At 45.1% G+C, this 15,321-nt stretch overlaps 2 protein-coding genes across 8 annotated transcripts in view; one reads left to right on the top strand and one right to left on the bottom strand.

Moving 5' to 3' along the window:
* Positions 1–9,875, top strand: part of Ctbp2 (C-terminal binding protein 2) — a 140,293-nt gene extending 130,418 nt beyond the window's left edge. For all 4 annotated transcript variants that reach the window (XM_052713740.1, XM_052713742.1, XM_052713741.1 and 1 more), the window contains 5 exons: positions 4,839–5,053; positions 5,371–5,501; positions 5,969–6,096; positions 6,503–6,620; positions 8,518–9,875. In XM_052713740.1, coding sequence (XP_052569700.1) covers positions 4,839–5,053; positions 5,371–5,501; positions 5,969–6,096; positions 6,503–6,620; positions 8,518–8,698 — 773 coding nt within the window. In that variant the 3' untranslated portion in view covers positions 8,699–9,875. The remainder of the gene's footprint in view (positions 1–4,838; positions 5,054–5,370; positions 5,502–5,968; positions 6,097–6,502; positions 6,621–8,517) is intronic.
* Positions 9,876–10,395: 520 nt separating this feature from the next.
* The window catches only part of Zranb1 (zinc finger RANBP2-type containing 1), a 61,616-nt gene continuing 56,690 nt past the window's right edge, over positions 10,396–15,321 (bottom strand). For all 4 annotated transcript variants that reach the window (XM_052713745.1, XM_052713744.1, XM_052713743.1 and 1 more), the window contains 3 exons: positions 14,272–14,401; positions 13,856–14,085; positions 10,396–12,902 (listed from right to left, as the gene is read on the bottom strand). In XM_052713745.1, coding sequence (XP_052569705.1) covers positions 12,684–12,902; positions 13,856–14,085; positions 14,272–14,401 — 579 coding nt within the window. In that variant the 3' untranslated portion in view covers positions 10,396–12,683. The remainder of the gene's footprint in view (positions 12,903–13,855; positions 14,086–14,271; positions 14,402–15,321) is intronic.

Raw genomic sequence — 15,321 nt, forward strand, 5'->3', positions numbered from 1 at the left:
AGAGCACTGTCTGCTGGTGCCCTCTGTGCTTCCTGTGGCTCTTAAGCTGCCGTCCCTTTTGGAAGCCCTTCTTGTGGCCTGCCATGGTCTCTGATCAGGCTGTGGAGCCTGTGGGCGGCTCTGAGCTGCTAGCCAACTGGCGGAAGTCCCTCACACTCCAGGGTCTTCAGATACACCAGTCACATGCGCTTCATGCTTGAACGTTGTTTGGCTGAATGCTGTCTTTCAGCTTTCCCAAGCCCTTTCACTGGCTTCCCCTGCAGTCATGGCTGCTGCAGTCTCCATGGCCCCCCAGAACTGTAGTGGACAGACAGGAGGAAGGCTGTTTGCCTTGAGCTGCTCAGAGCCTCAAGTGAACCTGAAGCTGGGGCTGAGCAGAGGTCTCTCAGGCAGCCTGCCTGCCATATTGATAAAAATTGTCTAGATATTTGCCTACCGGTATTTGCTTTTGTTTTGAATTTGGCACATGAGGGTTTATATATGGCATTGGGGGGAAAAGGGTGCTTGGTTATTAAAAACTTTGACATTTCACCTCGTGTCACCTTTACACAGGGGCCACACTTACCTGTGTGGACTGCCAAAGTGAAGGGGTTTTTGTTTGTCTTAAGTGTGGCCCGTGCCCTGGGGTTTTCATCTGTGGGGACTGCGATGTTGATGGTCTTCTGAGTGCTCTGGGTCGGAGTAGAAGGCAGTGAAACTTTCGTGTGAGCTGATGAGACGTACGCCCACTGAGAGTGGCTGAGTCAGCACAGTGTGTTTCGATCTGGCTTGGTGACCCAGGCACACCTGCCACCTTCGGAGGCCCTGGAACTATGAAGGCTTCAGATCACAGTATAAGGAGGAGGAAGACTCATTTATCTTCTCGGGCACAGGCCACATGATAGGGCCCCTCAAATCCCACGTTTCAAGGACGTCACCGAGTCCCTGTCACCACCACACTTCCCTTCCACTGTCCAGTCCTGCTTGGCCCTCTGCCACACACTACCATGTGTGGCTAGTCCAAGTCCTGGTCAGCTGTGTTCTCAAAGTGACATTGAGGGGATTCCTTGGAGACTGCAGCTGTCCGTCTTTGTCAGAGTGGCCTCATTATTCCTCCGCAGTTGGAGCAAACAGCAAGCAAGCGAGCTGGTTACCAGACTAAACAGGAAATGGGCATCTTCCCTTCTAACTTTCCGCAATTTCAGAAACATTTATGTGGGTCTGCATGAGGTCACAAAACAACCAGAGTCGGTTCCCTTCGATCATGTGGGTCATTGTCAGACTTGGCAGCAAGGACCCTTCCCCCCTGAGCTACCACACCGGCCCCTGCCCACACATTTGAACAGGTTTTGTTGTTATTTTTGAGACTCTGTCTCACTATGTAGCTCTTGCTGTCCTAGAACTTACTCTATAGACCAGGCTGGCCTTGAACTCAGATCCACTTGCCCCTGCCTCCCAATTGCTGGGATCAAAGGCGTGCACTACTACTCCTGGCTTGAACAGGGTGTTAAATAAGGTGTACTTTGTAGTCTGCCTAGTTGAATTCCAATCCAACATCCCTCAGTCCATTTTGCTTTCAAGCTAAATAAAACAAGAAGTGCTGTCGGGATCAGTGGCTTTGAGCAGAGACGGTCATTGTGAAGTTTGGAGTGCTTTCCTGCCCTGCTCTCTGACATCCATTATAATAGGGAGAGTCCTGGACTCTGCTGGAACTGGGCTTCAGAGTCCCTCAGGCCTTAATGCAATGGTGTATTGACCATCATAGGCCTGTAAAGGCAAATCCAACACACATTAGGCTGGAAACATTGATGTTCACATACTGAGAGCATCAAAGAATGACATTCACGTTAAGAAGCTTGCTACAGCTGGGCAGTGGTGGCACACGCCTTTAATCCCAGCACTCGAGAGGCAGTGCCAGGCAGATCTCTGTGAGTTCAAGGCCAGCCTGGGCTACAATGTGAGGTCCAGGAAAGGCACCAAAGCTACACAGAGAAACCCTGTCTCAAAAAAAAAAACAAAAAAAAAAACAAAAAAAAAAAAAAAAAAAAAAAGAAGCTTGTGGTGATATTTTATTTGTACTTTAATAAATAAAGCTTGCCCGGAGATCAGAGGAAAAGGCAAGCCATTTTAAGTAAACAAAGAAGTCAGGCAACGGTAGACATGCCCTTAATCCTATCACTTGGCAGACAGGGATCTGTCTGGATCTCTGTGAGTTCAAAGCCACACTGGAAACAGAGCCAGGTGTGGTGGCATGTGTCTTAAATTCCAACACTAGATAACCATGGAGGTGACAGAGCTGGGCAGGAAGAGGAAGTGATGTAGCTGGACAGGAGAGCAGATCAGGTGGCAAAACAGCAAAGCATATAGGCGTGGGTAGACAGGAAGTCGCACACATTTGGAAGCTGCAGAGTTGGTGAGGTAAGGTTAGCTGTGGCTTTCCCTGTTTCCCTGATCTCTCTCAGGCTTTCACCCCTATATCTGGCTCTGTGGTTTGTTTGGTTTTTTTTTTTTGTTTTTTTTTTTTTTTTTGGTTTTTTTGAGACAGGGTTTCTCTGTGTAGCTTTGCGCCTCTCCTGGAACTCACTTGGTAGCCCAGGCTGGCCTCGAACTCACAGAGATCCGCCTGGCTCTGCCTCCCGAGTGATGGGATTAAAGGCGTGCGCCACCACCGCCCAGCCGGCTCTGTGGTTTTTATTTGATAAGACCATTTAGAAATTCATCTACAGAAGCTTGCTACATAACAAAGATGAGAGAAATAACAAGACTGGGAGCATATTGGTGATGTTTGGACCTGAGGGAAGGGCTCGTGATGTCCATTAAAACATTCTAAGTGGGTATTGGTTTGAAAATGTCCATGATTGCTGCTCTTCCAGAGGGCTCAAGTTTGGTTCCCAGCACCCACACTGGGCAGCTCACAACGCTTATAACTCCTGCTCCTGGGAGGTTCCCTCCCTTCAGATAAACTCTAGCTTCTGTCAAGTTGGCATGAGACTAGCCAGCACAACTGACTCCTTGTCAACATGTGTATCAAGCCACAGCCCTTCCTTTCTCATTCATCCCCAAGATCTCATATTAAAAACATAACTTTTAAAATCCCATCCCCCCCGCCCCCCGCCGTCTTCACAGATTCAAACACGTTAACATTTTAGTGCCTTTAAAATAACCAATCTCTTAAAAATGCCAAGTCTTTTAAAATTCAAAGTCTCTCAGATGTGGGCTCCAGTAAAATCAAAAACTAAACACTCTTATTTCAAGAGGGAAGAACCAGGGCACAGTCAGAATCCTGTCAGAGTTGAAGAACCCAACTCCAGAAGTGTGAAAACTCCGTGTCCAGTGTCTGGGCTCACTCACGATCTTCTGGGCATCCCTAAGAGGCTCGAGCACTTACTTCTCCAGCTCCACCCTCTGCAGCACATGCCTGTCTTCTAGGCTTCAGCTGGCCCCACTCCACTGCTGCTGCTGTTCTGGGCGGTTATCCCATGGCACTGGCATCTCCAAAATGCTGGGGTCCTCTGCTGCATCTGGGCTGCACTTTCACCAACAGCCTCTCATAGGCTCTCCTCAAGGTGCCAAGCCTCAGCTTTACCATATGAGCCCTGCAGTACCAGGCCTTCAACTGCCACTGAGGCTGCACCTTCACCAGTGGCCTCTCCTGGCCCCTCTGGGCCTCTCACAGTGCCAAGCCTCAGCTGCTCTCCATGACCCCTTCATGCCTTCAAAACCAGTACTGCCTGGGTGACTCTTACACTACCAAGTTTGGCTGCCAGCATGAAGTACAACCTTGGCCACCTTCTGTGTGCTGACTCTCAGGAAACACTTCCCAGAAGACTTCACCTTAATGATGCTGGTCTCTTCTTCACCACTGATTGTTAGCTCTAGTTAACCAGTATCAGTTGTCCCAGTAACGCAGTTAATCACGGCTGATCAGAACAACAGAATCTTTATTCAAAAGAGCAAACAGCCCTGTGTAACCTTGGCTGTCCTGGAACTCACTGTAGACCAGTCTGGCCTCGAATTCAGAGATCCACCTGCCTCTGCCTCTGATTAAAGGCATGTGCCACCACCACTGGGCTGACTCAACATTCTTATCTTCCAAGCTCCTACAGAATGGCTCACTGAGCTCTCAACAGTTGATGGCTTTTCTAGCCCAAAGTTCCAAAGTCCTTCCACAATCCTCCCCCAAACAACATGGTCAGGTCTGTCACAGCAGTACTCCACTGTCCTGATACCAGCTTGTCTTAGCAATGATTATTATTGCTGTGACAAAACACCATGACCAGAAATCAAGTTGGGGAGGAAAGGGTTTACTTTACACTTCCTATCACTGTTCATCATCAAAGGAAGTCAGGACAGAAACTCATAAACAGGGCGGAAACCTGGAGGCAGGAGCTGATGCAGAGGCCATGAAGGAGTGCTGCTTACTGGCTTGCTCAGCATGCTTTCTTACAGAACCCAGGACTACTTGTGCAGGGACGGCATCACCTACAGTGGTCTGAGTCCTTCCATCAATCACTAATTAAGAAAATACATGACAGCTGGATCTTAATGGAGGCATTTTCTCAATTGAGGTTCCCTCCCTTCAGATAACTCTAGCTTGTGTCAAGTTGACATAAGACTAACCAGCACGGATACCCTCTTCTGGCCTCTGGGTACCTGCACTTAAATGCACATCCCCACAGGCATATACATAATTTTAAAAATAATTTTTTTTTAAAGCCCCGTAGTTGATCTAAACATCATCACTGTTGGAGGACACACTTTGGCCTGGTAACTTGGTAGCACTTCCCCAGCAAGCAAGCGGGGAGACAGCACCCAGGATCTGCATGACTTACTCACCTGAATATTCTGTCTCTGCACAGGTCGCACAGGGCAGGCAGTTGCTGTTCGAGCCAAGGCCTTTGGATTCAGCGTCATATTTTATGACCCCTACTTACAGGATGGGATAGAGCGGTCTCTGGGCGTGCAAAGGGTCTACACCCTGCAGGACTTGCTGTATCAGAGCGACTGTGTCTCCTTGCACTGCAATCTGAATGAGCATAACCACCACCTCATCAATGATTTCACTATCAAGCAGGTAATTGGACAGTAAATTCACCCAGACCAAGCTTACACTCTGCCAGAGTTTAACAGCACAAAGAGGGGATGGAAGCGGGTTCGTGGGCACAGTGGTGTGCAGGGAAGTGTCCCTGGGACGAATCAATAATAGGGGTTGTGGCCCAGCTGGCTCCCTTCCATACCTCACAGCCCTGGGAAGAAGGGAAACTTTCCTGGGTTCCATTTCTTCCCAACCCCTTTCCCTGAACTGCCACTCAGAGTTAAATGTCAGACCGAGCATTTTAAGCCTCCTTCCAGAGATTCCGAGGTCTGACCAGTTCCTCTTTCCTTCTGCAGATGAGGCAAGGAGCATTCCTTGTGAACGCAGCCCGAGGTGGTCTGGTGGATGAGAAAGCCTTAGCTCAGGCCCTCAAAGAGGGAAGGATACGAGGAGCCGCCCTCGACGTGCACGAGTCCGAGCCCTTTAGGTATGTGTGTGGCTGCGCGGGCTCCTAGCTTCCTCCCAGGAGCCCGACCCAACTCTTGGCACTTGAAGCTTTTTCCACCATAAGTAACCTGGGTAGGAAATTGCAGGTGGTGCTTAGTGGAGTCACTGTCCCAGAGACTGCAGTGTTGTAAAAAGATCTCCAGAGAACATAGAGGGCTGAGGCAGAAAAGCAAGACGGTGGTGTCTGATCCTGGAGCATTCATTGTGACTGGAAGGGATCCCTTAAGTGGCTTTTTTTTTTTTTTTTTTTTTTTTTTTGGTCTGGCACACCTGCTCTCATAGTTGTAGTGACTTATTCACCAATCCTAATGAAACCTGACACAGGGCTTCCCTGCTGTCTGCTAACATACACAGCTACTGTTCCAAATGGCCTCGAGGCCCCCCATAATGAACAGTAATTGTATTAAACTTCTCCCATTTTTACTGGATACATTTCCATTCACCCAGCTTCGCTCAGGGCCCATTGAAAGATGCGCCAAATCTCATCTGCACGCCGCACACAGCCTGGTACAGTGAGCAGGCATCACTAGAGATGAGGGAAGCAGCTGCCACTGAGATCCGCCGGGCTATCACAGGTGAGCCATCCCCCCCCCCCCCCCGCCCCCCCCCTTAACATGGTGCCACTGTCTTTGATCCTGCTGGTTAGAAGTATCTGCTGAATAAGGTTTTGTAGGAACTAAGAACTAAACTTCAAGGAGGAATCCAGCTCCCCAGTTAACAGAGGGTAGTGGAAAACGGGAAGAAGGCCCCTTTCTTAGTGGCTTAAGCTGAAGCCACTAAATGGGAAAGTTCTGTGTGGCCTTAAGAATATATGTATGGCTCAAGCTGCTAAAGGAACAGGCTTCCAGACTGAGTTCAATCACAAGAACCTCCACAGAGGAGTTGTCCTCTGACTGCCAGACGTGTGTCTTGGTGCACCCACACACTAAACACATGCTTGTAAAATAATGCACATGATTAATCATAATCTGCTCTCTCCAGGTCGCATCCCAGAAAGCTTGCGAAACTGTGTCAACAAAGAATTCTTCGTGACTTCAGCTCCTTGGTCAGTCATTGACCAGCAAGCGATTCATCCCGAGCTCAATGGTGCCACATACAGGTGAGGAGGAGAATGAAGTTTTCTGGGCCTGGAGGCAAGAAAAGCCCAGAGGGCTGTTGATGTAACCTGGGCCCTTAACTTAGTCCTTTCAGTGTATATTCTATTTTCAGTCCCTAAAATCCCCGGAATAAATGACTTCTCCAGGGCGTTTGGGGGAGGGGCTGTTTGGTTTGGTTTGATTTTTGAGACAGTATGTTTGTGTTACCCAAGCTGGCTTCACACCTGTGAGCTTCCTTCCTTAGCCTCCTGGGTGTTGGGATTGTATGTGCACTCACAGCCCCATGACCAGCGCAGGAAATTCCATGTATAAGGCACAGGAGATGGGTTCAGGAAGGGTGCCATAGTAGTTGTCTGGAGTTTATGGCGATAACCCCGCTAAAGCCCCCTGCAAAATGAGACTGACTCTGGGGGAGAGTGTTGTTAAATCAGACTCTCTGTTCAAGGAAAACCACCTAGTATGGAACAGATAGACTTAAAGGAAGCAATATAGTGTCATTTGTGGGTGTTCCCATGATCTCCCTCTACTATTATTGCTGGCTTCCAGGGAAATTAATTCCACTGAGAATAAAGGGGAAAGAAGCCATAGCCAGGCTCTGAACACTTGGCAACATTCCCATCTGGGGCCAAATGATCTATGCACTAGCTGATCTATGCACTGTAATGTTGATATTCCCACTCCCAACCAAGACAGGTAGACAGATGACAGGACATTGTCACCGGTTCCCTGTTCTATTCCTAGTGCTTGAACAAGGTGTGGAAGGAAAGCTCTGAAGAAGCTATGCATGTGCGTATAGATCACATGGGTCTTTATATGCTACCCAGTCTGATTCTGTTTATCTTAGGGTGTTTTGTTTTCTGACAGTCGCACTCTAGTCCAGGTTAGCCTCGTGGAAACTTCACGCTCCCCAGCCTTGGTTAGTACGTCGCCTGATTCTGATGAGCCACCAGCCCAGGGCCAATCTTAGCTTCTTACCTCATAAGGACGTTGACACTTGTGCACATTACAGCATCACAATCCCCTATTCATTCATGTTAGTGCCTGCCCGTAAGAGCCCCTCTCAATTCCTTCAAGTAGTAAGACCCCTTGGAACATTCCATGGACTGGAAAGGATCAGCACTTAGAAGGCCCGGATAGGTGCTGGGACGTCTGAGTTTATACATTGAGTCACATTGTACCAGGCAGCTCATCCTCATACACATAGTGCATGTCTCCACATAGAGTCCCTGGACCGACAGCCTACTGTACCGGTCCTCCTCTCCAGGGAACACAGGACTGACCAGCCTAGGGAGCCACTGTCGTATGGGTTCAACCATCACAAAGTTTCTTCAGTGACTAATGAACCAGTCTGTTTCTCAGTTCTGGAAGCAGAAGTCTGAGGACAAGCCATGGCTACGTCCTGTAAAGGAACCTGTTGGGAGGCAGACTGGACAGTCTCCCATTTACTCCCAAGTTTTGTCTCCTAGTATTTTAGAGACTAGGGCTTGAACATAGGAATTTAGGGAAGAAAACAAATCTTTAGTCCATATAACTTGGAGTACTTTGTGAAACCTGCAGGGAAATCAGTCAGTCATCTGACTGGTATTTTCTAAAAGTGACCTCAAGCCTAACCTGTTTGGGTATTTTTAGGCTTATTGTTGTTTTAAAGCAAAAGCCACAAGTGTTAATAATTAGTTTGTACAGATATTGTCTAAAAGCCCCAAAACCAGCCCAGCTGTGATTTGAACTTGTTTTTTAAAATGAACAAGGTTCCACGGTTCAATATAAAAGCCTAGTTTTGCCTTGCTTTTGGGAAAAGAATAACGAACCTTTGTGTCCTGTCTGGTTGGAAGTGAGGAAAGGCCAAGAATTTGGTAAATCTAGCCTGGACTTAAGGCCTTGTTTCTGTGTGCTCCTCAGGTATCCACCAGGCATCGTCGGTGTGGCTCCAGGAGGGCTTCCTGCAGCTATGGAAGGGATCATCCCTGGAGGCATCCCGGTGACTCACAACCTCCCCACAGTGGCACACCCTTCCCAAGCTCCCTCCCCCAACCAGCCCACAAAACATGGGGACAATCGAGAGCACCCCAACGAGCAATAGCAGAGAATGGTAGAAGGTGATCATTCAGATAAACTTGGGACCAAGAGACAGTAGCAAACAGATGAACTAAGAAAAGGAATTTGGTGGTTTTTAAAACTGATCCTGGACATCACTGATGTTGCAGTGTTAAAGCTACAAGAGCTAGAAGACTGAAGATGGTGTCTGCTTCTGGAAGTGTGGAAAGACTAGGACGTGATTTATTAACGACCAACTTCTGTTATTGTGTGTTAAGTTTTTCATCTGTGCATCAAATCACAAAGAATAAATAGAGCTTTCCTTTATCAGTCCCTTGGGCACAGCAGGTCCTGAGCAACTTGCTCTAGAATGTTGCATCAAGAGCTCCGAGTATTAATAAAAAAAACAGAGAGGAAACCCCATCAAGACTAGTCCCTTTGGTCTCCAGGGGCTGGTGGCCTCCTTTGCCGGTAGGAAGATAAGCTGGGGAGGACACTATTTGCCTGTGTAGACATCTACATGCACAGGATTGAAGACAAAAGCTCCCGTACAGAAGTGTCTCTCAACTCTGAGCAGGCAAAGTTGGTTGTGAGTTCAGTAAAACCCTCCGATGATGCAAAAACAAAAACAAACAAAAAAAAAAACAAAAAAAGGAAAAGAACAAAAAGAAAAAAGTATTAAGTTTCACAAGCTGTTTGTACTCAAATATATTTTCTCAGTTTCAGATCCTCAGCTATTTTATTGAGTGGAAAGTCTTGGACGAGAAGGGTTCAAGAAGAATAATGTTGCATTTCCTTATGTCTCAGGAAACACTTTTTATGGTAACTTGTCAGATTGTCTATGAACAAACCCACTTTTTTAGACATTGATAAATTCTTTTCTTCACGTGATATTTTATACAAGAACACTTCAGATGTGCTATTAGATGTGACTGATTTTAACAAATCCTATTAGATTTGTATCAGCTAGTTACATGTTCTATTCATAGTCTTTTGTGAATCATTGCCTTTTTGTTTTTAAAGATGGCCTATTTTGAGCCTTTGTATAGGTACATTCCTGTTTTTGTGACAAAAGAAAAACTTTAAAGTTGTCCCAAACAGAAAAATAATGGCTATCAGAAGTATGTTTTGTTTTAGTGTGAGTTACCGTTACTGTATTTGTTTATTGTAAAGGTGGACATTTAGCGTTCAGTGCAGTTTTCAATAAAAGTAATTAAAATTTGTTTTAAAAGTCCTGACATTTAAGTACATCTCACCTGTATAAAAGTTAGCCCTTGAGATGTCATCACAGTGTCAATCAGCCAGGTTGCAACTTTGGTGGTGACAGTGTCTGACCTCAGAGAAGTCCAAATTGGGCAGGCTATCCTGAAGATGGGGCAGTACTTTAGAATTAAGTTCATTTTTTATCTGGTGGGGGTGGGGGTGGGGAGGTAGAACTCTGAAGTTCTACTTACCTTTTTAAATAGCAGTCAACGCTTTTAAGTCCCACAATTCAAGTTTTACCCCCCCCCCCCCCCAAGCCTTTCTTTCCTTTTCAGGAGGAGCCCATCCTAACTGCCCTATAAAATGACCACTCACAGAAAGCAGAAAGGTAGTAAGAACACTCCCTTGACAATCACAGGTCTTGTCAAAAACATGGATGGAAAAGAGGTCCCACCTCAACTGTCTACACAGCAGTATTTTACTTAACATTCTCTGTGTGGCATAGTGAGCCTAAAGGTCAGAAACAAAAGAAGTCAGATCTGAATCCATGGTGTTTAATTAGCATGGTTGTTCAAACAGTCCTTTAGAAATGATTATATATAAACTGACTCCAGAGAACGACAACATTAGAATAAAAACAAAGTACTGGTTTCACCCGAGGAAAAAAACCAAAGTCCACGCAGTTATAAAAGTATTACTGTTCAGAGTCAGTCTAAAGATACCTACCTACACCTGTCACCCAGCCACGTATAATCTTTGACAAAGGTTGGCATACACTTTTTTGGGACAATAATTATGGCTGTTGGTTTATTTCAAGAGCTTAACATAGCACTGATTTACCAGAAGTGTTGGCCTTTCAGAGCCAGTCAGTCTGCTACAGAAACTATTGTAAAACCCCATTCTTACCTAAGAAATGGAGCTATCTCTAATTCTTTCCCACAGGGAAGAATGTGATACCCATCAAATTATATGTGGTCAGAGTCACTGGTATAAATAAATAAATACAGGGGAACTTGGGAAAGGACACTCATAAAACCACAGTACACAGGACAAGGCTCAGTCTTGATCCTGACTCTGTACCACAAGGTTTGGGTGCAATGCAGATTCACCTGGAAACCAGTTTTTCCCCTTTTCTCTGTGGCTTAACTGGATCTCTGCCTCCTAAAAAACTGTGCACATGGAGAACGGCTATTACAGATGCTATGGATGCTAAGTACTCAGAATAGCAGCCTTCTATAGACTTGGTTATCATTCACTGGTCAAAATGAAAACTACATAGTCGATTTGTAGGAAACCATTAACCACTGGAACAGTAACATTTACCTTATTGATACCACAATCCATTTATATGGATGGAGTCACCCACTGTGAAAACTACTTCACCTGGTTTTAGCATGCAGCATAAATAACCTTTCATCTTGGGAACACCTTTTTACTGTTCACAAGAGAAGGAACTAAAGACATAGGTATTTTCCTCTTTTTAGTATTCCAGCAATGAAGGTTGTGCACACTTCAATACCATCTCATCAGAAAAGAAGATTTAAAGGTTTCACAGCCTTTTCATTAAAGGGGAGAAGGGAAGTGAATGTATTTGCTATGTAACAACTGCTTGCCACGCCAGTCTACTAAGTGCTTAGCAGGACACTATGTGTCGTGTTCCTGAGATAGGTCAGAAATGTTCACCAGTACTAATAATTACCTCAAGTGGTTGAATAACTCCATAAGATTTTTCTAAGATTACAGTTTTAACTTTAAATAATGGCTACAACTAACCAACATGCAAAAATTCTCGGACTACACAGAGATTGATCATACAATTCATTGACCACCTTACTGCATTTAACAATCTTTATTCTGTTTGTACTGAACTGTATTCCCAATCAGCCTAAGAAAGGCATGCCCTCAGTACAGCATCTGCTTTAGAGCAGAGGTGACAATAAAGACCCTCTACATGGCCACCTGGGAGCAGAACAGGTTTGAGTTCACGTGACTGTCACACAATCCACCTTGTGACAAGTGAGCCTACTCCCTTTCCATTTATCCAGGGAATAAGTGCACAAACGCACCTGCCCAGAGTCGAGTAAGAACCCCCTTTACAGGGCACTCTTTCAAACAAATAAATAGCTAAATTAATGAAAGGGGCAAATCAGGAAACTTGAAAACAACAGAAACCAAAACCCTCTTCAAAACAAGATAATTTCTATGTAAAGTTCACTCAAAAACAAAATTGCTAGTTTTTCTTGCAGTTTGTTCCTAAGGATTTCATTTTTATTTTATTGGGCACAACAGGAAGTAAATTATTAATAAAATAAAGGCTTGTTTATTTTCATCTTGCCGTGGATAATTTGTACAAAGTTTCCAAATCTCTGAAACAATGGAAATGGGTCTTGTACGGTGGGAGCAGGATGTCAGGTTCTAATAGAGTATCTCAACAAAGTTATCTGCCGTGTGCTTTTTACGAGTGCCCATGCTGGGGAAATGTTCGCAGTAACATGAAGATGCTGGTGCACTTTTCCTAGTACACGACTTCTTACACAACCACATGCGTTACATTCAGAGACAGATTTACAATTGGAAAGAAAAAAGTTCCGTCAATAAAATTAGGGTCTTTTTTACAAACTGTAGTTCAACCAAAGCTCTCCGTCTCCTCATGCAGATGCACTCGTTATCTCCAGTGGGTGTGGAGCAGAAAGAGATACTTGGGAGCAGATCCTGCAGGGTTTGGCTCACTCCATGCTGTATATTCTGCTTAGAATGCCACACTAATTTGTGGGTCATCTCAGTTCTGATGCCTTGGTCTTTTGCTCCTTAGGTGTATGTGTTTGTGTTCATTCATCCTCATCCTCCTCATCTTCCTCTCCATCAGACAGGGATGTACAAGGCCGGATCTGTCTGTATCGGTCAAGCCATTTTTCTACCATTTGTGTGACCAAGGGGTGGTTTCTCCTTCGAGAGCTTTTCTGCATAGCCACCAGAACCCCCCCTTCGGTCACACAGCAGTCCAGCCACTCTCGGAGCAGTCTCTCTTGCTGCTCCTCATTACCTAGCTTTTAGAGGAACATGACAAAAAAGGCAAAGTAACACGGCAGGTCAGACTCTGGTAGGAATAATCTGAAGCTGCTGTGGTAATGCAAACAGCTGTTTCAACCTAACTTAAATACCATACAGTTAAATAAGGAAATAGCAAGACTACCCTAGAAGGCAATTCATTGGACATGACCCTTATAGAAAGTACCAAGAAAGGTATGAACTTCAGACATGACAAGGTAAGTTCCCTGAGTTAATTTAATTACATTTGGGTTAGAATTGTACAAGTTATGGTCTATGAATTCTTTTCCTTGATATTGTACTTCTAAGTGTTTTGTGGTCATTATTAAAATAAACAGCCAGTAATTTTCTAGAATGTAGGCTTTCTGGGTATTTCATATATATTTTCACCACTTCACTGCCTGATTTACACTGCTGCCTTTCCCATGGACTCCCATGTTTCTGGTCTCAACCAAAAAGCCAGTGTCTCTCTGGACTCTCTAGCTCACTCAGAGGACAAAGTCCTATAAAGACTTAAGGGTCATGTCTCCCCTCAGCTCCTTGCCCATGCCATCTCAACCCAGTCCCCTTACAGCACCCTTGAAAAGAAAACTCTATTGGGCATGTGCTTTAATCCCAGCACTTGGGAGACAGAGGTAGGCAGATCTCTGAAGTTCAAGGCCAGCCTGGTCTGCAAGAGTTCCAGGACAAGTCAGGGATACACAGAGAAACCCTGTCTCCAAAAAAATCAAATCTGTCAAGACCAATGCCACAGCACCCCTCTTCTACAATCTAAGCCACAAGTCAGCCTGCCTTTCCAATTTTGAAAAGGCCTGTTTTAGCCTCTAACTGGTGTTTACAGAAAAAGCAGTTCCTATCACCATTCACAAGTGTAAGGCACTAAAGATGCCACCACTTCTGAAAGGCACAGGAGTCTGGTTCCTCCAATAACAAAGGACAACATGCTACTTACCTCCTGAGCAGAAAGGAAGTGCACGTGGAGGAGCTTCCTTTCACTGTCAACCAGAGGCAAAAATGTGATGGTGACATCATCATCAGTGTTCAGATTAGCACCAGCACCTCGGTTGCCATACCCATCATTCTCCATGGCAACCAAAGCAGAGAAGTGGCCCCTTGTATAGCCCAGAGCAATTGGACTTTTCCAACAAAAACTCTGTTCCCATAACAAAGGCAGATAAACTCCTAGAAAAAAGCACAAGAGCACAAGGAGCAAGTGCCTACCTACTCCCCAATTCCTACTCCCACCCACTCCCACTGTTTTACCACCTAAACCCCAGAAGCTGCTCTGACCCTTTCCCCATAGTGAGGGCTTTGACCTACAACTATATGTAAACAAAACTACTAGAGTGCTCTTGAGGAATGGCTTACCTTGAAACCGAGTATATCCTAAAGTTTCTCCCCGGAAACTCTTATAATATTTTACTCCATATACTATAATTGGTCGTCTAAGAATATGCGCGAGTACAAAAATGTGTGTCTGTTCCAAACTTGCTCCAGGCTGTACACACACAAAAAGAAAAGGCAATTGTTCTTAAAAACATTTATTACCAGTCCTGGAAAACCGCTGTGTAAAAAACAGTACTATCTCAATCCATTTCCAAGAAGAAAGCCTTGTCAAAGAAGTCCACTCCCCATATATATGGCACAGTCCAACAGAATTAGAACAGAAATCTTCGGTGTCTATGCATAAGTATTCACATTCAAACTCACAAACAGAAAAGATGTAGACAATTATTTCAAGGTATCCCTTGCTATCCAATCTTAGCATTTACTCTCCAATCTCAGAAAAAAAGGGTTCAGATAGCAAGGGACACTTTATAAAATGATACCATTTAAGTTTACTGAGAAAGTCCTACCTACAATGAAGTTCTCCTGAAAACAGCTTTACTGTTTTACTGTGCACAAATGGAAATAGCACTATCACCAAATGAGGTCCATTCTCCAACTCTAGCCACTGTGACAACACATGGCCCTGAGGTGGTGCATTAGTTCATGCATTATCCACTGTGGTCCCTGCACAAATTGCCCGAACAGAAGGAACTTCCCTTCACAAGGTTCAGATGAACCTGGCTGAACAAATGGTTATTTGTTCAGAGTAAGCCAGACTGCACTTTTCCCTTAACCTTAACACATGAATGTGAATGCAGTCACGAGGGAACAAAAGAAAGAATGTAAATTCTCCCTCCGAGCCTGACAGTTCAGTTCCATCCTTGAATTCCTATTGTGAGCTTGAACTCAACAACTGGAGCAACTGTGGAGGTAAGTCAAGCGGGCATACCACCTCTGGTTTTAAGGAAGAAACAGCAGTCTGGACTATACCATGCTTAAAAGTCCACACTGGATCTTGTGGTCTTGAAGGCTGTTACCCTTAATTAAGCAGCAGAGTTCTGCAGTGATGATGATCTAACAAGCAGTAGT

Source organism: Peromyscus californicus, unplaced genomic scaffold (genome assembly GCF_007827085.1).
Source record: "Peromyscus californicus insignis strain IS unplaced genomic scaffold, ASM782708v3 Scaffold_4__1_contigs__length_199733344, whole genome shotgun sequence".
NCBI lineage: Eukaryota > Metazoa > Chordata > Mammalia > Rodentia > Cricetidae > Peromyscus > Peromyscus californicus.